This window comes from Lycium barbarum, chromosome 11 (assembly GCF_019175385.1).
Source record: "Lycium barbarum isolate Lr01 chromosome 11, ASM1917538v2, whole genome shotgun sequence".
Lineage (NCBI taxonomy): Eukaryota > Viridiplantae > Streptophyta > Magnoliopsida > Solanales > Solanaceae > Lycium > Lycium barbarum.
Window position 1 is genome coordinate 115,317,292 of NC_083347.1, and position 25,940 is coordinate 115,343,231.

The 25,940-nt window shown below is 34.6% G+C and overlaps 2 protein-coding genes across 4 annotated transcripts; both read left to right on the forward strand.

Moving 5' to 3' along the window:
- The first annotated feature begins 5,722 nt into the window (after positions 1-5,722).
- Positions 5,723-6,529, forward strand: LOC132620162 (putative F-box protein At1g55070). The gene has a single exon (XM_060334859.1). It carries the CDS (start codon positions 5,723-5,725, stop codon positions 6,527-6,529), a length of 807 nt encoding a protein of 268 aa, XP_060190842.1.
- An 11,053-nt stretch (positions 6,530-17,582) lies between these two features.
- LOC132618585 (protein PIN-LIKES 1-like) lies at positions 17,583-25,361 on the forward strand. 3 transcript variants are annotated; one of them, XM_060333612.1, is made up of 11 exons: positions 17,583-17,879; positions 19,584-19,753; positions 20,967-21,046; positions 21,151-21,275; positions 22,488-22,609; positions 22,704-22,877; positions 23,225-23,317; positions 23,428-23,528; positions 24,331-24,383; positions 24,481-24,666; positions 24,843-25,361. In XM_060333612.1, exons 2-11 carry the CDS (start codon positions 19,619-19,621, stop codon positions 24,965-24,967), a joined length of 1,194 nt encoding a protein of 397 aa, XP_060189595.1. In that variant the 5' UTR covers positions 17,583-17,879; positions 19,584-19,618; the 3' UTR covers positions 24,968-25,361. The 3 variants fall into 3 exon arrangements, with proteins under 3 accessions (XP_060189595.1, XP_060189594.1, XP_060189593.1); XM_060333611.1 differs by having other exon boundaries at positions 17,589-17,879; positions 19,566-19,753; positions 22,704-22,892; XM_060333610.1 differs by having other exon boundaries at positions 17,591-17,879; positions 22,704-22,892.
- Positions 25,362-25,940: the final 579 nt, after the last annotated feature.

Here is a 25,940-nt window from a genome sequence, read left to right on the forward strand (position 1 = left end):
TTGCCTTATGATTAATAATATGATTCATTCTTTAACTACAAATTAAATTTGTGTTTTATCATAATTGTTATTGTCACTAATCACGATAATTTATAGTGACAATTTTGTTGTGTCAGTAAAAAAAAGTATCTTTAGTGACGACATGATTGGTTTCAACTACAAAATTATAAGCCTTTTCTGTAAAGCAAAGTTGTCACTAATTTATACATTTGGAGACGGAATACCTTTTCGTATATAAAAGGTTGTCTTTGCTGACGAAATTATTATTTTTTAACTGCGAAATATATATAACTTTAGTGACAATTGGCGTTGTCACTAATTAAATTGAAAAATTAGTGATGAGGAAGTTTTGTCGGTATTAATAACCTTTTTAGTGACGAAAACATACTATCAGCTACAAATTTTTTATACTTTTCTTGACGAATGAGTTTGTCATAAATATTATGCATTTTGGGACAAAAATGAATTTCGTAGTTAATGCAACTTTATTTAGCGACGAAACACTAAATTGTCTTTGTATACATTTAGCGACCCACTTTTAGGGACGAACGATTGACGATTTTTTTTTCGTCACGAAAAATATTTTGTGACGAAATATAAATTTTAAGTGATAAAATAATTCGTCACTGATAATCAAATTTGTTGTAGTGCCAGAGAATATCGAATTCTTGAAAGTCCTTATGTGAAATACAAATACAGAGACGAATTGAACCTCCAAATGCTTGTGGTTTGTGTTATGATTCTAGGATCGACGATTACAAGGTTATATTGATCTATAGCTTGTTTTATGTTGTATACTCTTTCTCTAACAATTCTTGGATAGAGAAAACATGTTCAGATTATCTAGTACTACCACGTACATTTTGGCGTTCACAGGGGATTAGCACTCAAGATTGTTTATTTTGGTCTCTGAATGAGAAAATCGACGGGTTCATATGTACAACTTCTACAATCTTATACTTTGACGTGACTCTAGATGAAGTGAAAAAATATTCAAAACCAAATTTAGATTTTGTAGGTGAGGACGAGTTCTTTGTTTTGACTACTGTGAAAGGTTGCCTTAGTTTATATGGAGGGAAAATCAGGAGTAAAGAATTAAACATATGGATTATGAAACAAGATGGGTGGGAACGGTTAATGACCCTTTGCAACTTGCCAACTATTTGCAAAAATTTTGTACTAGCTAACAAGCTCTTGTATTGCACAAAAATGGTGAACTTCTCTTTCAAAGGTATGAAAATGGACTTTTCTTCTATTATCCTAAACGGCAACATTTCGTTACAATAGGTGAGGCCCAAGTGCATATTTTCGTAGTTTCGATATGTTTGGATTCTTTATATTTTTGGAGGCCCACACTCAAGCGCAAGAGGAAGCAATCGATAATCCCTTTAACAACATGAAAGTCAAGGTGAGAATATGTTTGACACAAATTAATTATCTTGAAATCAGCATCAATAACAATTTGGATCATCACCTTTGATCTTTGTTCGATCTTTCTTTTTGTTTCCCTATCGTTTTCCTATATAGATGTTTTCCTTGTGAAAATATGTCTCGGAGTTTGGTTCGTTTTTTAAAATGTTTCCAGAAAAAATATGTAAAGGTCAATAATAATATCTTTTTTTAGTGTTAAAGACAAAAAAGACGTAGTAAGTAATAATTCGTATCAATTTAAGAAGGTCTTTAGGTCTTCTGCCTTAATTTGATGGATTAGATTACTGAAAAGTTTGCAAATGACATGACACGACCTATTGTCATCTTACTTTTTTTATGTTATTACTACTATATATAAGGGAGAACCAAGAGCTATTGTAGTCCTCACAAAAAATTTAAAATAATGTTAAACTTTTTAATTAATTACTTCTAGGTGCTAATGTTATTTTTTAAAGTCAACTTTACTTTTTTTGTTTTTTAATTATTTTATTACATAGTGGTAGGGGAAGGGGAAATGCGGGAGGGGTTATAACGTGGGGATTCGAACCCTCACCAATAAGGTGAAAGTTCAGGTAACCGAGCTACTAAATCCGTACGATAACTTTACTTTTTGTTCTTAGGGTTTACTTTTTAAAAGCTGCGAACACCTATCTTATTTCTTCTTTCACTTTCTTCCATTGATCGTATCTATTATCCTAAAAAAAAAAAAAATTATTTCTTCGCTAGATATTCTTACTTCTTGTCGCTCTCTCCTTTTTTCTTTTTCATTTGTTGCATATTATCCTCCAACTTTTTTTTCCTCCTATCATTTATTCATCAGTTGTAGATTCTTACATATAGGCATTTCTTTTACTTTATACTTGCATCATTGAATTTGAGAATTTGTTTACTTACATATAGGCATCATTGCATCAATAACAATTTGGATCATCACCATTGATCTTTGTTCTATCTTTGTTTTTATTTCCCTATTAAAAATTATCATTTTCCTATATAGATGTGTTTTCCTTGTGAAAATATGTCTCAGAGTTTGGTTCGTTATTGAAAATGTTTTCTAGCAAAAATATGTAAAGGATAATAATAATATATCTTTTTAGTGTTAAAGACAAAAAAAAAAAACGTTGTAAGTAATAATTGGTGCTAATTTAAGAGGGTCTTTAAGTGTTCTACCTTAATTTTATGGATTAGAGCGCTGAAAAGTTTGCAAATGACATGACAAGACCTATTGTCATCTTACTCTTTATGTTATTAACCATTGTAGACACAATTTTGTTAACTGTTGTTTTAAATAATGGAACTGTCGTACAATCTAGTCAGCAAATGTAGGTCATCTTCTTCAAGCATGAATACGGGTGTTCATTGGTCCCTATATATGATAGGGCTTTTAAATATTTTGGTTCGATATTTTCAATCTTTGATTTCTTAAAATAAGATATCAATAGCTTACCTAATTAAATTCGGTGAGGTTCAATTTTTCTCCTTTCGGTTCAGCTCATTCAGTTCCGTAACTTCGATTTATTCGGTTTGAACAAAGAATTATAACTTTCTTCTGTCTTTAAGTTTTTAACAAAATAATTGGACAAAACTCTAATTCAAAGAAAGCGCTTTCTGAAACTTTTCATTTTCTAGAGTGTGTGAGTCAGAGGATAGAAACATGTATGGTCATACATGAACTTTTGAACAATAGTACCGTCAGTTCTGAAATAAATTAAATATAAAACTTCAAAACATTATACAAAACAAAATTTGCAGTTGATCTGGATGTAACCCGAATTGGACCGATCTTTCACATTGAGGAAAACAAATTAAACATAATTCAAAGTTTTAATACAATTTCTCATCATCACAATGTATCACCGAGATTCATCAAGCAGGTTAGTGTCATCAGTCTTAATGTTAATGCAAACATATCAGTTTTCTGGTGACAATGACAAATATGACATGGTTATAATCTTTAAATATGTATATTATGTAAGTTCAAACTACATATTTCAATGCGCAATCATCTAAATATTAGATACCATACCGAATATTTTTAACTTTTTTTTTTTAAAGCAGATACCATATTGAATAATACCATCTAGCGAACATCAAAATTATTGGTATCAATTTGGACTTGTTTTGCGCGGATTGCCCTTCCTTTGGGGTGGTCTTTAATTTTTCCCCTCAAATTGGTGGTCTTTAATTTTTTCCCTTCGCCTAATAACCTGACGTTCTGGGTTCGAACCTTAACTCTGTAAAAAGAATCACAAGGCAGAGTTTTGCCTTCTAAAACTCTGCCTGAAGCAGGAAAAACTCTTCCTTAAGGTAGAGTTGTCTTGCGAATCCAAACTCTACCTTGCTATTTTAAAAAAAAAAAATTGACTTAGCGGGAATTTGAACCCGAAATCAAGAGATTTTTAGTGAAGGGTAAAAATTAAAGACCACCAATTTAAGGGACAAAAATTAAAGACCACCCAGCGAAGGCCAATCCTGCAAATTGCCCCAATTTGGACAGGTTTGGGCCCATAGCTCAAATTATTTCCTCAAGCAACTTAACATGTACCGATCCAAGAAACTAGATAATTTCTCCCTCTTTAATTTCAAAACATGTTATACAACATTGCTATAGAGAAACTAATCAAGTTGCGGATGCCTTGGCCAATCACTGTGGAGCAAGATGGACAATTTTTGAGGCTAAGGATCTCCCCAGATATGCGGCGCGCTGGGACATACTCTTGACAAGGAAAATATGGCCTCCATAAGACACAAAGGAAGAGCCAATATAATATGTATTAATTGTATCATATTCGGAGAGCTGATTTTTTTGTTTTAGAGAGAACACCTGTCATTATACACCCTTTCATTCTTTAGCTTGTAGGAGAATTGTAAACTAGTGCAGAGGTTGGACATAGCCTCTGTTCCTTGTAAATCTGTAGGGATGAAATAAAAGGAACGAAAAAGGTATAAAACAAATTATGCACATCCTTAAACATAATAGTGTCACTTATTTTGTTTCTTGTATTAAAAAAAGAATACAAGAAACAAAATAAGTGACACCATTATGTTTAGTACCGATGCTTTTTCATCTCTCTTTTCTTTTCTCTTTGAGCCGGGGGTCTATCGGAAACAACCCTCATATTCGTCACATAGTAGAAGTAAGATCTGCGTACACAGATCTACCCTCTCCAGACCCACCTGGTGAGATTTTGCTGGGTATTTTGTTGTTGTTGTATTATTCTTTTTGAGTCAGTTTCGGTGAAAAGGACTAGGTCTAGGTCCTCTGTACATTTGACGAGCCCGTACGAAAATAAGAAATATACTCATTCTAGAAGGGAACGAAAAGATGTTAATGGTAAATGAGAAAATTGGTTTCATAAAAAACGCAAGTGAATTCACATTCATATAAAGAAAATATATGCAATAAAATATTAACATGACAAAACAAAGAAGAAATATCGACAGTTAGCCAAACCCAAGTACCAAGGTTTGGTGTGTACATTACTTTACAAAAAAAAAAAACTTGTTTAAGATTTATTATGGAATCAAGCTTTGCTCAAATTTGGACCAAAAATAGTTTGTCTGTCTAATTAAAGAAAAACATGGCAATTTTTATTTTCGTTTAAGTTCAGCGCAAGACGGTGCACTTATTATTTATACAATCAGATCTTTTATTATATAATTATAAATAAGTTTCTCAAAAAATATTAATTAATAATTCATTTAAAATAATAATTAATATTACTATGAACTAAAATTTAAATATTATTGAAATTAAAAACAATCTTTATGGTGTCAAATATATATACCTTAAACCCTATTCTACTCAAATAGGGTTTCTATGTATTCTTGTTCTAAATACTAGTCCATATTTGAAGTGAAGAAACTACCCAATATTATAAGGGCAAGGAAAAGGGAGAAACCAAAAATATATTATATACACTACTCCTACTATTTGATTCATTATTACTTAGGCTGGGAGTAGGGTTTTCAACAAAACATCATAAGAAGTTGAAGTCTGCGCAAACAAAGTCAATTCCCCAAGATTTAATCGTGGACATAATCTCATGGCTTCCAATTATGTCTTTACTGCGTTACAGGTGTGTTTCCAAATTTTATAATTCTCTTGTATCTGCATCAAATTTATGGACATCCATCACCGCCGCTCTATGACTCGTCCTGGTGGAAGAAAATACCTCATGTACAAAAAGGGTGTATTCTACACTACCAAGCTGAAGGAAGATGGAAAGCCTCCCATCTTCCTATTGAAAATTTCAATCCACTCCATAGATATCTCTCCACTTCCTGTTTAATGTGTGTTGACGGTTTTGTTTGCGGATGGAGAGATGAGAATCATGTTCCAATTTGCAATTTCGGTACAAGAGAAGTAAGATTTATTCGGTGCCCGAAAGAGTTTGTTAACGAAGATTACCCAGTGTGTTCAATTGGTTTTGAACCAGAAGAACAAAAGTATAAACTTTGGTTGACACTTCATCTCACTGATGGGTACACAAGAAATTGGGTGTTCACATTAGACCTAGATAAATCATGGAGACAGACTAAATGCAATGCCCGTTTTTTCCCAACCAGGAAGAGAGTTTGTTTTAATGGAGTAATCTTTATGTTCAGTTATGGCTATCGCGATTCGCTGTTCCAAATAGTTGCATTTGATGTCAAAGCTGAAACTTTCAGCACTTTCACGTTTTCACCTACTTTACCATTCAATGACTACATCCATTATAACCTGATAGAAGTGAAGGGAAAATTAGGCGTCTTGAACTATTCCAGCGAAGACTTACAGTTGTGGGTTTTCGGAAAAGCTCAAAACGACGATTGGAAGAGGCACATTATTCCCTGTCCTTCACAATGGGAAGGCATTGATGTTAAACTGAAATCATATTCGAGTTTTATCTGTTCTTCTTGTGATGGGGAGATTAAATTTGAAAGTATTACGAAGTCAGGTTCTTACATCTATATCTGTTATAATATCACGAGAGAAAGCTGGAGAGAATTTGAAGTTGGAACACTTTATGTAAAGAGTGAGTTCGATGGCATTTTTTGCCATGTAGAAAACCTCTTCCCATTGGGAAAACTCTGCAATGCTAATCTCCAAGATTAAATTGCATGCGTTTGCAACTTGTATTCGTTCTATTTTCTTTTATTTTGTTTGTTAGTATCTTTTTCGTGCTGGAACAATATAAATAATTTTATAGTATTAGTGTATTTTGTTCTTTTATCGAAAATTACTTTCCTTTTTTTTTAAAAGATTATCAATTAATATTTGTGCGGAGAATTAGTTCTCGAGCCGAGGGTCTGTTGGAAATAGCTTCCCCTCCCCACAAAGGTAGGAATAAGGTCTTTGTACATCCTGTTGAAATAGTTAGTGTCGATGGAGTATGTGAGAGAATGAACTTTGGAAAGAAAAGAAAGTTAACTCTTTTGAGATATTAAAACTTTGTGGTTAAGTCTAAAACTAATTAAAACGTAGTGCATATTCCTAAAGGATGTGTCCATTACGAAAAGTCATCTTTGAACAGACGCATCTGCTGCAAACAAATTCTTAAGGCATTATAAGTACCTGGTACTGATTCAAAACAAAGGATGTACAATTACAGATTTCTTCTCTTGTTCTCTAAATACTCATTACAAAACACAATTTTGTTCTTGTGGGAAATTCAAGTTTATTAGTGAAACTTGAATTTCATAGACTTTGTAAAATCCTGGAAAAATTCTGGAACCTATTTTTCTAACAATATGACACACTGGAAAAAGTGGTAGGTGGAGTAACAATACACTGTCACTGCTGGTTTTTAATCACTGCAAGTGTCGCTGTGTATTACTCCATATGGTGTAATGAACGTGGAACTAGTTTGACGATTCTGAAAAAAAGTCAATAACGAAGGAAGAGTTGCAAAACATCTCCTTTCTTGTTTACTCGATAATTGATTACTGATTGTGTAAACCAAAAGAGGAAAATCGGAAGATGTGTTTGACATAGTGGGTTCGATGCATGACTGAGAATAAATTAATTATGCATCAGAGATTTGTAGGATTTCAAATCTCATTACTCAAAGATGAAGGTGTTCCTTCTCAATTAGTACTATTTCGAAGGCCATCATATTGTAAAGGAAAAGAAAAAGAGCAACAAATCTGGGTTTATTTTCTTTACTCAAACTCTTTAGTTTTTCTATCCTATGTGATTTATGAAATCCAATTTCTATTAATATTAGTGTTATACCCCGTATTTTCGCATATTCGGAAAATTTGAAATAATTTTGACTTGTGAGAAATAAGGTCACATGTTGAATTTATTTAATATATATGTAGTTCATGAAAAATATTGATGTGGAAACACGGAGGAAGGCCAAGGGAAAAATTGGAATTTCGGAAATTAATTTCGGGAATTGCAAAATGAGATTCTTAATTAATTGGGCTCAAAAAAAAAATTAGGCCCAAAAGTGAGGGTGGCCGGCCATACATGGCCCAACCCATGGTTTTAATTAATTTTCCATGTGATAAATAAGGTAGAGAGGGTCATTATCCTTAGAAGCTTCAAGACAAAATTGGAGAAAAAGAAAACAAAAGAAGAAGAGCAAAACTTGAAGGCCATTCGGCCAAGACCAAGGGAAAATCACCCCTCAAAATCTTGTTCCAAAAAATATTTTCTTGTGGTATTCTTACTAATTCAAGGACCCTCTACAACGTGGTGTAGTTATTTCGGAAGATAGAGCGCTTGTTTCATCAATTTAACAACTTGGTCAAGTGAAGAAGTTAGGAGAAAAAGGTAAGAATTAATTCCTCTTTATTATGTTATGAAGGTTTGTTTATGTTGTAGTATGTAGAAGTGAGTAGAACTTATGGAAATATGGAAGTTTGCATGGTGGGTGTGTATGTGTGCATGTGGCCGTGTGTGTGTAATGTCATATAGGTAGGAGGAGTTGAAGTTTATGTAGTATTCTAGTTGTGGTTATTGTGGACTTGATATTGAAAATGAAAGTTGAATGAATTTGGTTGAAGTTGTAAAATGGAGCAAGGAGCCGTGTGGTGTGGGAGGTATAATGGAGGTGAATTAATTTTGTTTAATATGTTAGTTGTGTTATTGTGATCCTTATCATGTAAATGAAGGTAAATGGGTTAAGTTGGCATTGAAATTGATTGGAGAAGATTATGTCATTTTAGTATGATTTTATGATATTATGAAAGTGAATTGTTAAGGTGTAAACTATGGTTATTGTTAATGAAATGAGGAGACGAAAACGTGTTAGGAATATTTATGTTGAAAATTTGAGGTTTCGGAAGAATTATAGTTTTGTGGAAATTTTGGTATATTTTGTAAATATTGTGTAGAATGATATGAAATGCTCCCGAATTGAATTGGAATGATCTTGATTAGTAATGAATATGAAAACATTGATGTTGGTTGGAAATGCGAAGTTAGCTTGGAAGTTGTCGCATTATATAGGAAAGAAGACTATTTATGTTAACATGCATTTTACCTTGATTGTTGGTATTGTTGTCGGTATGGTTGTTGACATTTGGAGCCGAGTTAAATCTCGGGGATGCTTTATGTATAGGGGAGATGCTGCCCAAATTTCTGTAGACAAGTATGAGTTAAGATTGAATTTTTAGATGTTTGTAATTAATATTTGGTAATTGTGACCAATTGTAGATTTTGGACGAAACGGGAAGTGAGTTTGGAGAAGCGTAAGGAACGAATAAGGTATGTAAAGTTGTCCCTTTCCTTCTCTTGGCATGTCCTAGGTGTACTAGGTTTGGATTTGAGCCTCGGGGAACATTCTGTCCATAGAAATCCGAGTTTGGAAATGTCCCTTTTTCATTCAATAGAATTGAATCCTATAAGCATGTTTTGTTGAAAGAATTGTGCAAGCTTCTACAAATTGCCTAGAAAGTTAAGGAACTACCCTAGGACCTCCATGGATGAATCTATAGGCTTAATGTACGTAATTTGAGCCCATCACTTTAGTTGACCCGAGGTGGGCCCACTATTCCCGGTTTCACCCTTATTGTATCTTTAACTTGTCTTCGAGCGATTTTAAAGGAAACGTCTTAACTACTCTTCTAACTACTAAATGACACTTATCTTAAATATTCTATTGAGCCTTGTAAACTATTTTGGAATATGAAAATGACCCCAGGAAGGTTATTATCACATAATCTATTTTGACATCCGAAATACACGCATTATGACCATCGTGCGGTTTTATTAATAAGATTGTTATTCGAGATACTTCATCGAGTCCTTGTAAAATGTACTATGTTTTATACTGCATTAGTTTCTCACTACTCCACTCGTGGATGCCTCAATGTTTCCTTCACTGAGCCCGGGCCAGGATATGTTGTCATGCGTATTTCTCTGCATTGTTCGCCGCGCCCCGATGTGAGGGGGCAGGTATGACCGGTACATGGGTTCTGGAGTTATGCTGTGCCATGTACCTATATTCTGATATGTGATGATCTGATATGATATGGCCATTGTTATGTTATGACATGTTATGATATGCTACGGAGCTATTCCCTACTCTGGAGTTATGCTGTGTTGTGGTGCCAGTGACGGGGTGGCGACCACGTTCTGTTCACCGAGTCCCTTAACGGGGCCGGATATGGCATATGTCTTTGCATACACTGTTCATGTTTTGAAAATACGCATTTTGGACATATTGGACATCATCCTCATTTTCTGTACATTTTATTCCGATTATGATTTCATTACTGTATCCTATGCTTTACATATTCAGTACATATTTCGTACTGACCCCCTTTCTCCGGGGGCTGCGTTTCATGCCACACAGGTACTGACGCCCGTTTTGCTGACCCGCCCGCTTAGGCTTCTACTCTGCTATCTTGGAGTGCTCTCTTGTTCGGAGCCTACATTTTGGTATAGACCTTTCTGTTGTACATATGTATATATTATTCAGGGGTACGACGGGGCCCTGTCCCGTCTTATGTTTCTGTTGCTATCTGTAGAGGTCTGTAGACATACATGTGGGTTGTGTATATGTTTTGGGTTGCTATGTCTTATGATAGCCTTATCGGCTTCCATGCGCTATATCTGTTTATCTGCGATAATTAGTAATGCCTTTCGACGTTTATATCTGTATATTCTGTTTACATGCTAGCTTGGGTTATTGGGTACGTACGGGTGTCCAGCACGGACACTAGTCGCGGCCCACGGGGTTGGGTCGTGACAATTAGGGTAGATGTTTATTATGTGATGGTCTCAAATATATATTTTATGTGCATAACATAAAAATGATAAGTTGATATACAACTTGGAAGCATGCATGAAATATGTGGAAGATTATAAATTAGTCTTACATTAATGCTTGATATATTTATTCTTGGGATTATGTAGTTTATATATATTATTTTGTGTGAGTGAAGATATACATATGTTTGTTTGAACAAAAGATCAAATTGTTGAAATGTTTAAGGATGTACAAAGGATTCGTTGAAAGCCATTGGAAAAGAAATTAAAATCCTATCACTACTAAAAAAAGGCAAAAATTGACGGCCAAAACCGATAGACTGCGTCGATTTTCACCGAAAAACCGACCAAATGGTCGGTCGGTTTACGTTACATCGCTTTTCCTCCGTCAGTTTTTTTTTTTTTAAATAAAACAATGACATGTAGCAATTTGGAATCGAACCCGGGTATGTCCCGTGGCATTAAAGGGCTCTACCATTAGACCACTCATATTCTTTGATCAAATACTTACATTGATTTAATTTATACTGTTTTTCGCTCAAAAACTGACGGAGTCTGTCGGTTTTTTAATTAAAAAAATTAAAAAATCGAACGGAGTCCGTCTGTTTATTTTAGAAAATAATATAAAAATATTTATATTTTTCGTGCGCGAAAAATAACCGATGCAGTTCCTCGGAGTCCGTCAGTTTTTCCGTGGATTTTTGCCAGTTTTTTATTAGTGTATGAAGTGATCGAGGAAGTGAAATACTTTCTAATGAAGGATAATAATTTATAAATATAAAATTTTCTAATCGAAAAGTAGGAGATTTTTCAAATGTATGTACATTCTATTCTTCTAGCTTTTTGTTGCCAAATAGAATATACACATGGTGTATCTCATGCTGAGGAAAACGTGATTAAATATAAAGCTATATTTGCAAGAATTAATTAGAGTCAATTGTTATATATCTTTCAACAATATCTTTATTTTTTTGTGACAATTGAGTAACTTGACAAGTTGATCCTTGCAAAATGTCCAAAGAGCAATTTCTGATTGTGTTCATACTTGTGAGCTCCTTCCAACGGATTACGCAGATTTGTACAGTAATATCGATCTATTATCTCAATTTGACTTGTACATAGTTTGAGTTGTGAATGTGAGGTTCAAAGATTTTTACTTCATACATAACTCAAACTGATGTTTACTTCACATTATTTGTCAAGTAATATAGTAATTTAATTTTCCAGTGATTTAAATATCAAGATGACAACACTTGAATTTAAGTGTCTCTGCCATTGGCTCCTTAAGCAAATTATATCAGATTATTTAAAATTGATCGTACAAAACACATATATCCCTTAAGCTATATATGAATTCACTATCCAAATAATTTGTCATACATACTCAAACCACTGTTATATCGACTATCAGTTGATAACAACCTTCCTTGTCAAGATTAGCACGCAATCTAAAATTAGACATGACCGTTAGTCACATCAAGGGTGGATGTAGTATAGAAGTTAGAGTCCGGAACCAAAATGTCCCCAAAAAAATCATTTTGAACCAAAATACCTCAACAACAAAAAAATGTTACAAAACTACCTTTAGCGCAGTATTTTACTGCGCTATAGGAGTTAATCGTAACGGACCCGTTGACTGCTTTAGCGCAGTATTTTACTGCGCTATAGAAATTTGTCTCTCACCTATAGCGCATTATTTTACTGCGCTATATCGCTCCGCCATTTCCCAAAACCAGCCTCTTATTACATTTTCACTCCTTTTTACGTAGTTTAGCCGTATATTAATCATGTTTTGAGATTTCGGAACTTCAATTTTTGTTTTTGTAGAACCCTACTTATATTTGTACAATTAAGAAAATAGGCTCAATACATCAAGAATACGCAATACTTTGGATTGTCATTTTAGTGGTTGAAAAGTGCTCGAAGTCCTTTTTTGTTTGAAGACTTGTAGTCATTAGCTTTAAGTTATTTATCTTTTAGGGTTTCGTCTTATTTTTAAATTAATGCTTAACTTTATTTCGAATGTGTCACTTTTTTTTTTATTATCAATTTAGGATGTGAAACTATAAACAATAATAAAGACTAAGATAATATTTATAAATATGCAAAACATAGATAATACTTACGATAAATTGTACAACACTAATGTATATACACTATCGAGGATGGGTCCCACATGTAGTATACTGGAGACTATCCCTAGGCCTAAGGCTCATACCATCCCCACCGGCCTCGCCATCGTCTCCATCTCCCTTTTTCCTCTTAATAACCAGGCGCTCTAAGTCATGATCATCATCTCTTCCCTTGGCCCGTGCGCCCTTGACTAGAATGTGCTTCTTCTTGGGATCTGGTCCCGCTCGCACGAGCAGAACCTCATGATGACCTGGGTCTGGAAACTCAGACTCTTCGTCGTCAGGAGTTGCCACCGCGGGCGCCGAAGGATGAACCTAAAAAATATATAATAATTAGTACCATTTCTTATTTATATTGAATACATTAACGTTATTTATTTAATCAAACTTGTGTGTCAACAGGCGCCTGAGTAGGCTCCTGAAATGGGTGTGGTGGTGAATATGAGGTAGTCTCCTGGATGAGATGTTGTTCGAGGTCCAAGTAAAGATTATAAAAATTAAATAAATATTTACCTTATATTGAATAAAATTCGTTTTAAGTAAAAAACTTACATGCGCCTCGGTAGTCTCATGAGAAGACACCCAAATTGTCGTAAGACACGCTCGGGCATGTGCTCCTCTATGATGTCCAGGTGTATCAATGGACACCGCGACCTCCAAACCCCCTGACCTGCCTTACAGAAAGGCGGCAAACCATCTAAAATAACAGCGTATGCGTCCATATAAATAGTTGCATAACATATAAATACAAATCAGTGATCACCAAGTAGAAAAGACGTTTAATTAAATTATTAATGTAAATTTAAATAGTTTTACCGCATCATCCGACATGTGATCAAGTTGGTCCCGGAATGGAAGAATACTGTGGTGCGTATCCACATCTCGGTCAAAACCTGCTGTCCACCTCCTCGCATAAGGCATGTCAATCTCGAGGTGATGCCTAGGTACGGGCTGAAAAGGCAGCATCCTCTCCCACGCCCATTACTGTAAGCGATATTAGAAAATACGATTTTTAAGTCGTCATTTCAAGAGGTTTGTCTGCATTAAAGGAAGGCACACTTAAAATATTACCTGGAGAAGAGCAAAAAATCCACACACATCTCTGACAACACCAACAGACGCTCGGCACAGGCATCTGTAAAGATATGCCAAAACAGCACCACCCCAGCTGTAGTCTCCCAGGCGGTCCAGATGCTCCAAGAAAACCAAATAACGTAAGCTGACAAAGGCACTCGATGAGTTCGGAACAAGATACCCCCGAATATAATAAGCCGGTACAAACGGCATGACGATCAACATCGTCCTGCGGGGTGCCGTCGTCAACCGGATCCAGACCCTCAAAATAAGTGCAGAGTGCACTAATCTTAACCCGACTCTGTCCCAAAATCTGGCCCTCGGCATCAGGCACGAAGTGGGTGAGCCTAGTCAACTCTGTCGCCCACGTCTGACCAGGAGGAGGCTCGTACCGAGTGTGTAGTGGCTTTCCATCTACCCGAAATCCAAGAGGACTTCCACATCTTGAAGTGTAATCGTGGCCTCACCAGTGCGAAGATGGAAGGTATGTGTCTCTGGCCTCCACCGCTCAACCATGGCCGTGATGAGCGCCCAATTATGCTGTACCCGACCAACGGACACGCAACGGTAGATGCCGCCCCGAAACAATATCTCCAACACGCGAGGGTGTGGGGGGTGCTCACGTAATCTCTGGCCGTGATGAGCGCCCAATTATGCTGTACCCGACCAACGGACACGCAACGGTAGATGTCGCCCCGAAACAATATCTCCAACACGCGAGGGTGTGGGAGGTGCTCACGTAAAAGAGTCCATGCTCTCTGCAGCCTACGAGGACGGAGCCTAGTAGATACCCCTATAGTACCGGCCCATAATAACTCTGACCTATGATTGTCTTGCAAAGACAATACTGATCTATCAGCGGGCCCCGGGTGCTCATCGGGCCCTGGGTGAGCATCAGACGCCGGGGGAACATTCAGATCCATGAAAGAGTCCGGTCTGTACAAACTAAATTAGTCATTATTCTTAAAATGAAAGATAAATTATATTAACTAATTAATAATTTGTAGGGAATATGTGAATTATGTAGTATTATATCTTGTGAATAATTAACATGGGATATGCAGTAAATTTAATATGTGATAGTAAGGACACATATGTGATGACAAAGATTTTTAAGTTAATTACTTTTGAATTATGTGATAGCAAAGACTTGTTAAGTTAATTAGTTTAGGAATCGAAATTCAGCAGTAATATTTGTTTAGAACTCTATTTTGAATATGTGATATATTTTTAGTTGACCAAATAGCCAACACAACTACGATAAAATTAAACTAAAAGAGTATATTCGTCGACCACATATTTTCCTACAAACTTTACATTTTTTCGTTAGCTTATGTATTTATGAAAAGAAGAACTTTAACTATTCTTAAGATAATCTTTTTTTATTTAACATATATATTCACGCTTTTAAAATTATATAGATTAAAAATTCATAATCATTTACAACTTGTTTGGATGGTTGTTACCTATTGTATTATATTATGTTGTTAGTTTAAATACAATGTTTGCTTTGATTGTTACTTTAATTTTATTATTATGTAACGACGAAAGGTCCTATTTTATGTAACCACTGATTTGGTCCTATACAATACAACACAATACGATAAATGTCAAAACAATACATATCAATCATCCAAACAAAGTGTTAACAACATAATAATTCATTACCAATCAACTTCTTTCAATTCATAAACAATATTTAACAACTAATAAATTCATAATCAATATTTAACAAATAATCAATTAACAAAATAATAATCCATTAACAATTCATAAATAATTAACAAATTAACAACTCATAAACATATAACAAATTAACAATTCATAAACATTTAACAAATTAACAATTCATAAACATTTAACAAATAATGAATTAAACAAAAAAAAAATCGGAACAGTGGCAAAAGCCACTGCCCAGTCGCACAAGAACAAAAAAAAAATGTTTTTTTTTTTTGGAAAATGGCAAGGATTAAATGTTAAGCATGCTTAGAATATAATGTATATAACAAAATAATAACAAAAGTTCATAATAGAAAACCTTAATCGAAGATTTTTTGTAGAGTTATTTTAATCAAGTTGTACGCCGCTTTTTCCCAAAATTCGAACTTAGATTCTTGCTCCTTGACTTGAAAATACCGAGAATCTAAACTTTCACGGACGAAATTTAATAAAAAATGACGTTTTTGGATGTGGGGACCACCTCGGATTCGCCTCCAATGGCGTTTTCGTTTTTTTTTTTTTTGGCCACTGGAGGGACCAGTGGTGGAACCCGATGGGTTTAAAGTGGAGCGCTATAGCGCAGTAAAATACTGCGCTATAGGAGAGAGATGAATTGCTATAGCGCAGTATTTTACTGCGCTAAAGCACTTAACGGATCCGTTACAGTTAAGTGCTTTAGCGTAGTAAAATACTGCGCTAAAGGTAGTTTTGTAACTTTTTTTTTGTTGGGGTATTTTGGTTCAAAATGATTTTTTTTTTTTTTGGGCATTTAGGTTCCGGACTCATAGAAGTTACAGGCTCATCCGAATTCAATAAATTTAATTCGCATCTCGTTTATATGTTAAGATTTTAGTAAATGAATATAAATAATAAACTTTAAATCTATAATCAATAAGGATAATAGAACATCTAATTCGAACATGTAAAATTTAAATCACGAATTAATCCACTTCTTAGTCAAACTGAGAGTGACCCCCAACTTCATGAAAGGGCAATTCTATAATATTCCTTTATAAAGTACTCACCGATACCTTTTTAATTTTTATTTTAAAGAGTTTGTGCAATCCACGACTAGAGATGATAACATTGATAAGTACAATAAAGTATTTTAAATAACTTATGCAGTCTACAGATAATACGCAATCATTTCATAATTTATATAGTCTATACTCTGCCACTCGGTTTCCATTTTCTTAACTTAACGTATTAAAAAATTATGTGAAAAAGACTTTAATTATATATAGCTTATTTTCATCCTTTACCTACTACACAAAATGGATGACTTACAAAAGAGCCGTGGCATATCTTACTATCTTTTTTTTTTTTTGGGAAGTAAGACTATGATTAAAGGTTAAATACAGTTGATGAGTTCTACAAAGCATGATACAAACCTCCATAAGGACTTTTAAATTCCAAGTCCATTTAGAGTTCTGGGTCCAATTGGAACGATGGAAGTTATTTTTTTAACAAAGATATTTTCTATGATAAAATCATTTTCTGGTGTTTTGGTTATTGATAGGAGAAAATTAACTTTCCTCGCTTTTTAAAATTAGTGTAGTGCCTGATCCAACTTACGCACACCTCTACTAATTCCACGAGAATTTGGAGAAAGAGTCACCAAGTATTTCTTATTTCCATAATTTGATTCTTAAATCTGATAATTCGCAAATCACTTTATTGACGACTACGATCACACCTTAAGTGCAAAAATAACTTCTCTCACTTCTTGACAAAAGTTATTTTCTTATGTCTTGACTATTAACTTTATACTCCCTCCGTCCCAATTTAAAAAATAAAGAGAGATTTTTAAATTTGATGATCTTAAATTAAAGATGTGTGTAGTTCTTTAGATCTTATAGTCTTAAACTTGCCATATAGAATGATAAAATTGGAACACTTACTAAATAGAAAGAGACAATCATTTTAAGACGGACAAAAAAAAAAATAAGACACATAAATTAACACGGGTACTGTTACTTACTCCGACTACTATTTTAACTAATCATTATTACTAAAAAAAAAAAAGATCCATCAAAACTCTCACCAATCAAATGTCAAAAAAGAAAAAAAATCCATGAAAATGACTTCACTCTGTACCAATCACAGTAAATAATGTATGGATCTCCACAGTCTGATGTGAAAAGGAAATGTGGGGTCAAGTATGTTAGAAATGGAGAAACTGAGGGGTCTGATGTGAAAATAACTGAAACACTTCAAAGTCCTATATCTGAAACAACTGATTCTTGAATCAATGTTCCAACTTCCATAGTACCAATTTGGAAAGTTAAAGATTTTTGCGCGGGAAGCAGTTATAACTTGTAAGTCACTTCACTTTTTAACTCCAAATTTCATAAAATATTTCCTTCAAATGCCCTTTAATTTTATTTTTTTTTGTTTTCCATCATGTTCAGTTTGCTTTCATAGTCGAATTCTAGATTCTTGATTTTGTTTTTTAATTTATTTTTGGATCTTCAAGAAAGGTTCAGGTCTCCTTTAGTAATGATTCTTTAAAATGTTGTGCAACTTTTGTTAGAACATAAAGTGAAATGAAGTTTGATGATTTTCTGCTTTCAGTCATCCAAGGGTCAATATTAATTTCTCTCTCAATTGCTTTGAACATGATCTCACCCTTTTTTTTATAACTGTGATGTTCGGGCTAGCTTGTGCGCACCTCGACTAGCTAATTGCATGAGATACCTGCCACTCGCAACAGGTACCAGATAACTCTGTCCACCAAGGCTAAGACAGATGGAAAGAAATCACCTAGTATTTTATTTAGGCTGGGATTTAAACATGAAATCTCATAGTGCTCAACCCACATCATCGACCACTAGGTCACACCTTTGGGTGCTGACCCTAACTAATTTGGAATTGAGCTATATGTAGTTGATTGATTGTTTTTGGGGAAAATTCTCTAAATAATTAGGTACTTCCTTATTCTTTAATGAAATAAAATAGAAAGTTTAAGCTATTAGCTGCAGCTGCAGCTAGCATTCATGATGATTTGTGTCAATGAGAGCTCATGTTCTTTTCTTGACATTGTTCATAGAGTAGGGAGTTTATTTGAAGTGAAAGAGTATGGAAAGTTAAGCATTTAATTTTAGGGTGCCATTTTCCGGTGCCAACAATTTTACTTCCGGTGATTTGTATTTTATCTGCAACTAACACATTGGTTAGTGACTTTATTGTCACAAAAAATTAGTTTTGTTACTTTGGTGTTACGAATAGTTAGTTTAGTGACTTTACTGTTACACCTCTGTTGGGGAGAAAAGCTTTTTTTGTTGTTGGAAAATCCCTCTCTGCTTTATGAAACTCTTGTCTTAGGCGAGAGCTCAGTCAATTCCTTTGTAAACTTCTGCAAAGTTCTCTATAAAAAGTTTGTGACTTTATTGTTACAAAGAGTAAGCTTAGTGACCATCGGTGTAATTAACCCCTCAAAAGGTCTTGTTGTTTTCGAATTGTTAGCTTGAAAAAAGAGCTTTGCGATCTTTGTTGTTATGGCTGAATCTTGTTAGATTGTGTGACCACCTCATCTAAATGCTTAAGCGGTTAGAGAGAGCAAATTTTTACTTACTTCATTATGTATTCAACAAATTCGAGTTTTGAGAATGTGAACATGTTTCTTGCTGCTTGTAAAAAAAGAAACAAAGTTTGACTGACATTTACATATCATATATGGTTATACATGCACCTTGGATGAGCTCTCACGTGGAAATTCTTAGATAATAAGATAAAATCATGGCTCTTTGTTAGTGTTTAAGAATTTAAGTTATACACACTGACAATGCGAAAATATTACACTACCAGTGTAATTTAGCCAGTTGTTTAAGTTACCAACTCAAGTTTAATAATTTGCTTTTACATATCCTTATAGTGTAAAATCAGTGGACAAAAACCAAAACCCATTGTGTAAAATCAGTCTTCAGAATTTAGGATATAATAGTTTCTACTTATTTGGCTGACATGCTACGTAATCCTAATTTACTTTATTTCCTAATCTTTAGATGCATATCGACTTGCAGGACGCCATTTCTGAGGTTGTGGAAGAATATTTACTATGAACATTCAGGAATTGTTTATGCTGGCATTAATGCCTGTTCTAAAAACGCTGTTGATTGCGGTTGTTGGCTTATTTCTTGCCTTAGATCGTGTGAGTATTTTGACTGCAGAAGGACGGCACCATCTGAACAATGTAAGTTGAGATGACACTGCTTATCAGATATATTTGAGTGAAGCATTTCTTTATATACTGTTGTGCTTGGACTCCAGACTGCTAATCCTTTTTGCGCATAGCTATGAATGAAAATCACTACAAAAAAATTGGAATTAGCTACAAAGTGCATCGTGAATCTGTCGTTAAATACCTAGTAGCTAAACATAACTTTTTGATAATCTTTCCCTAAATTGGTTTTTTGACGGATTTTGCTGTTTAGCTACAGAATTTGTCCGTCGCTAATTCCTGTTTTTAAAGTAGTGAATGAAAGATTATGCCATCAAATATTATCTGTTTGCAAGTCTCATGTGTACCATAAATGGGAAAATTGACTATAATACTGGTTTCTGCCTGCATGTTTTCTTTTAATCTGCCATTAAATCTTCAGAGAAAGAATTTCAACTGTATTGCTTATTGAACCATTTAGAATGTCTACATGTATAAAATTCATGCTCCTCAAAGGTAAATTTTAAAACTAAATGCTAGCAAATTCAAAGGTAACTTACAGATAATGGGTGCAAATTCTATAAGGGGTATATTATCCTTCACACTTGCGTTGTTAGTCTATGCATTCATTCAGGTTTCAAACGATCATTGTCATTCGTTACATCATTTGTCCTGTCATAGGTGTGCTGATATTATGGTTTTTTACAAATAATCCACTGTTAAATGTTATTGAGTGCATTTCCCTCAGTACTAGGATTTCTCATGTGTACGGGTGATGTGCTCAAAAGTTCTGCTTTTTTGGGGAGAGTCGTTATTTCTGTGAATTGGTCCATCTTTATTAAGTTCAATTATCTACTTGTGTCACTCAGAAAGATGGGTGTAACATAAGGTTAACTTTGTTGTCTTCTTGGTAGTCTCTCGGACTCTCCAAAAATGTCGCTGCACACGTGTCAAATTCTCTAAGAAAGCACTACTTTTGGAGGATCCGATGGGCACCGGGTCGACATTTTTGAATAGTCCAAGTTACATTTAAGCATGAAATTGAAAGACGGGTGGTTATATGTAGCCTTTTATCCATTTATATCTTCCTCTTATCTTCAAGTCATCTTATCTTCCGTTACAAACAAATATATAACTGCCTTAAAGAAAATAATAAGTTGAAAACAGAAAAGGGAAAAGAAGTAGTCTTGTCATCTAACCGACCTTGCATGGACTAAAGAGGATCTTATGTTTATGATTTGGGCAGCTTGTATTCTACGTCTTCTTTCCATCACTTTGTGCTAGTGGTCTCATCAGTTCAAGTACAGTGACCGGCATATTTTCTTTGTAGGTGCATTCTTGTTTCTACCCTTTCCTTAAATGCATTTTACGTTTTCCTTAGTTTTCAACGTTTCTTGTGTTTCTGGTACATTTTTTTTTTTCAAGTACAGGTGGTTTGTCCCAATGAGTATTCTTATTACGTTTCTTGTTGGATCAGCTCTCGGTTGGATACTTGTCAAAATCACTAGAACGCCTCACCATTTGCATGGCCTTGTTATCGGTTGTTGCGCGGGAGGTATGTAAACAGAACTTTGTCGTTTTCCTTTAATAGGGTATAATGTTTTGATTTTCAGAAATATTTAGCTCTGTGATCTAAACACAAACTGTTTACACATGGTTTCCTCACCACTCAACAATATCAGCTTAAGATTTTGGGTAAAAAATATGAAACTGATTAGCTTTTCGGGTCAACAAATGAACCTGTGCGGTTACCTTATATGTCCTCACATAATTATAGTACCACAGACCAATCTTCTTGCCGCTCTAAATGAAATATACTGAATTTAAGAGAAAGGTACCATCTTGAAAATCTAGTTGCTTTTAGTGCTTTTGTGTATAGCCTTTAATTCTACGCAAAGAACCCACCCACCCACCCTGAACGCCCAGACTGCCAACTCAAGCGTGAACAGTATAACATGGGGGCTCAAACAGGGACGGACCTGGCTTTGATACCATGTAATCGAATGAAAGAACTTGTCTTATTCCAATAGGTAAGCAATGCATAAATACAGTATAGGTGCTGATTAAACAAATAAATAAAGAAGGATTCAATTCCTACAAATCTGCTACCTAAATATGGCTACGTACACGAGTAAGAATGAAGTCTATATACTCCCTCCGTCTCAATTTATGTGATATAGTTTGACTAGGCACGGAGTTTAAGAAAGAAAAAATACTTTTGAAACTTGTGGTTTAAAACAAGCCATAGATATTTGTGTGGCTGTAAAACATTTCATTAAGGGTAAAAAGGGAAGTTTCAAGTTGAATTACAGCAGCACTGGTTAAACAGATTATACAAGACATACACACCAAAGGAGAGAAGAAGCCAAGAATTGCAAAGAGACTAAGAGAGCTGAACTTTTATCCATAAGCTATAGCTAACAGGAGCATGTAATGAGCAGAATTATCTTTGTTTTTGTGATTGATGAACTAGAAGTTGGGGCTCAATGTCCAACTCTAGAGGGTCCTGATCATGAACTGTGTAAATATTTACCCTGGTAATATATATCAATAGTTACCAAAAAAAAAAAAAAGTTGAATTATTTCTAAATATAGAGATGTATCATTCTTGTTGGACAGACTAAAAAGGAAAGTGTATCACATAAATTGGGACAGAGGGAGTACATTCTTTAATGGCTTTTCTTAAAAAGTTCAAGTTTTTCTTCTCAAGTCATGAAGCCCATATCACCATATGTACTCATTAGTTTCTGAAAAATGATCATCACAGGAAACATGGGGAACTTGCCTGTCATTATAATCCCAGCCATCTGTGCCGAGAAAAACAATCCGTTTGGAGATCCATTTACGTGCTCTAAAAATGGAATGGGTTATGTATCCCTCTCTATGGGGGTAATGCAATGACTTCATTTTATACGTGCTAAAACATAAGTAATTCCGTCTTGGATATGATGACCTTCAGCCTGGTTTTTTTTCCTGTTTCCAGATAGGAGCTATTGGTGTCTGGTCGTATGTATATAATATCGTACGGGCATATGGAAAGAAGGAGGATGGGGATGTCTCAGCCTACTCTAGATTAAGAGAAAATCAGCATGGTGAAACGTCAAAACAATCCTTGGACAGTACTACAAGAACACTGCTACCAAGTAGTAACTCGAAGGTCGATGAAGCTTCAGTAAGATCATTAAATATCTTAATTCCTCTTTTCTTTTGTCTGGTTTACATCTGTGAAACTCCTAGTACGATGTTCCATGCAATCGTCTTCCTAATCAATAGAAAATATCTTCACCAACTTGATGCAATAATCAAGCAAGTCTTATAACAATTATAGTTTCTTCCATTAATTTTCATCTACCCTGCCAATGTACTTTGGAAATAACAAGTGTGCACTGAAAGGCCTACCACAGCTCCTTCAGTGTATAACTATCAATATTGTTCTCATGTATTACTTTTCAAGTTGTTTGATGTTTCAAAAAATCAAATACAAACACTAACTCAAAATAACAGGTTTCGTTACGTGCTGTCATTGAGAAAAAGGTGAAATCGTTGGTGGAATATATCGACCTGAGTGTGGTTTTCAGACCCCCTACAATTGCAACGGTATGGCAATGGTGCTTGTTACAATGTCATCCCAAATAGTTTCCAAACAAGCACGCACTTGTGCATGTTTGTTTAATTCTTTCTTTTTATGTGGCTTATGTTTCTTGTAGATTGTTGGCATTATCATTGCTTCAGTCTCTCCAATCCAAGATATCTTGGTTGGCTCTGGTGCTCCACTTCGTTTCATCGAGAGTTCCGTTGTTTTGCTAGGGTATGATTCCTCTTGCGACTATTTTTTCCCAATGCTACTTGAGTTACTTGTAGGAGGGTATCATATCTGTTGCTTAAATCCTCATACCTCTTCACCAACAGAAATGTATTGGTGGAACTTGAAGATAAGAATGACATAAGATAAGAATGACATACTGTTTGTCCGAGTTATTCCGATTTTTTTTTTTTAATGCTTATTTTCCTAGAGTTGAGGTGTTTAGCCAAGCTTTTAGGGGAAGAATAATTTTTTAAGTAGTGCTTTTCCCCATAAGCACTTTTGGAACCTTGTCCAAACACAAATTCTTGTTCTAATATTGGCAACTGTGTTTTCAAATTGATTAGCCAAACATAGACGGCTATTCTTCAAAAGTCTCTTCTCGAAAAAACTTGTAACAAAAAGCATTTTTCAAGATAAACAGATTTAGGAAGTTTGATCAAACAGGCTATAAGTCTTCTGCTGCTGCTAATTTAGAAACAACGAAAAGTAACCCGAGTTTAAGATCTAGGACCTAAAGACGAACTCAACTATGTTCTAACAAAAAAGGAAATTAAACAATATAGTACCAGTTTTCTTTTTCTTTCTCTCTCTCTCTCTCTCTTTTTTTTTTTTTTTCAACGGAAAGGATTCTCAAAATTAGGAGGAGCATAGTTCAACAAATTTACAAAGAGTAAGCAGGTCTTAATGTAAGTGGGATCTTAAGGCAAACTCAACCATGGCCTAACAAAAAAGGGAAGAAAAAGAAAGTACGCTTAGCATGTTTTCTCAAAACGGCCATTGTGTTACGTGATTTTATTTACTGCAGGGAGGCAGCAATTCCATCCATGACCATTATAATGGGTGCAAATCTTCTAAGAGGTAAGTTGTATTTTGAACTTAGTATCCTATACAATTGCATGCATTGATTTTCTACATTTTCTGTAATATCATTTCAACTATTTATGTACTCATTCAGGTTTCAAGCGATCAGGAGTGGGAGTTTCACTTCTTTTTGGGATCATTGTAGTCCGATTCATTTTCTTGCCAATCATTGGCGTTGCTGTTATTACGGCTGCAAAAAATCTAGGCATGGTGGGATCAGATCCTTTATATCACTTTGTTATTCTCTTGCAATATGCGGTTCCACCTGCAATGGCCATAGGTAAAGTCCACTTGTGATGATCCCTAATTGATCTTAAATTTCTATAAACTATGTTGCTCAGACTCTTCAAAAGTATTGCTGGTGTGTGTCGGATCAATGAGTGAAGTGACTAACCATTGTTGAACTGTCATTCTGTTTTGCTTATGAGGGTGTTTTGATGGATTAATGTTTTGCAGGTACTATCACTCAGTTGTTCGAAATTGGTGAGACTGAATGTTCTGTTATCATGTTCTGGAATTACGCCGTGGCATCAATCGCGTTGACGCTTTGGTGTACATACTTCATGTATATCCTGTCTTGAATACTTTTCAGTAGCTGCTTGTTATATTATCTGAGGGGAGCCTTGGCGCAATGTTAAGAGTTGTTGCCGTGTTACCAGGAGGTCACAGATTCAAGTCATGAAAAACAACCTCTTAAAGAAGTGCAAGTTAATGCTACATACAATGGATGCAGTGTGGTTCGACTCTTCCCCCAACTTCGCGTATTGTGGGAGCTTAGTGCACTAGACTATCATTTTCATGGCTAATTTGTAAAAAAATAAAAAAAATAAAAAATTTACGAGCTACATATTTTGTCAATTGACTTGAGGATGACAGTATTGTACCATAATGTTCTCTTTGTCCGCTTTTCACTTTATCTCTGGAAATTCAGCGTGTAAATTATGTTTTTTTTTTCACTTAAGTGTGATCTTATGACATGTTCTCTTGATAAAGTTAACATCCCAAATAAAGTATTCATATCAAATTGCCTTAATAGTTCCTCATTTTCACCAGTCATCCAAATACAGTATTCATGAAAATAATGAGACTATATCATGGAAATTCCTAGCAATTGCAGCATTAAGGCATGGGATTTAATAGGTCCAATATAGTAAGAAAGTATTCTTATAATCAATTTAAAAAAATAGATTTTCAAATATCCAAAAATTTGAAGTCCCAAATCTGCAATCTAATCCAAATCCAAAAAATTTTAAAACTAAATCCGAAATCCAATTAGTAACCCGAAAACTCAAAACAAAAAATCGGGTTTCAATTCGGCCCAATCTATGTCCACCTCTAGTACTAACTTGGTGACAAAAAAAAAGTACCTCTATTTGGATTTATGTAATATATTTTGACTCAATGTAGTCTCAAACATGTCATAAAATTTATGTGACTATAAAACTATTAAAATTTATAGTCTTAAACATATGTCATAATATTTATATAGCTATAAAGCTTCGCGTTAAGGTAAAAATAAAAGATTAAAGATAATTATTTTCAAATATAAAAATA

Coding starts and splice junctions, on each gene's coding strand:
- LOC132618585 (XM_060333611.1), top strand. CDS start 19,619: ATGAACATTCAGGAATTGTTTATGCTGGCATTAATGCCTGTTCTAAAA. Junction 19,754..20,966: donor GACGGCACCATCTGAACAAT/GTAAGTTGAGAT, acceptor TGATTTGGGCAG/CTTGTATTCTACGTCTTCTT. Junction 24,667..24,842: donor TCCACCTGCAATGGCCATAG/GTAAAGTCCACT, acceptor AATGTTTTGCAG/GTACTATCACTCAGTTGTTC.
- LOC132620162 (XM_060334859.1), top strand. CDS start 5,723: ATGTGTGTTGACGGTTTTGTTTGCGGATGGAGAGATGAGAATCATGTT.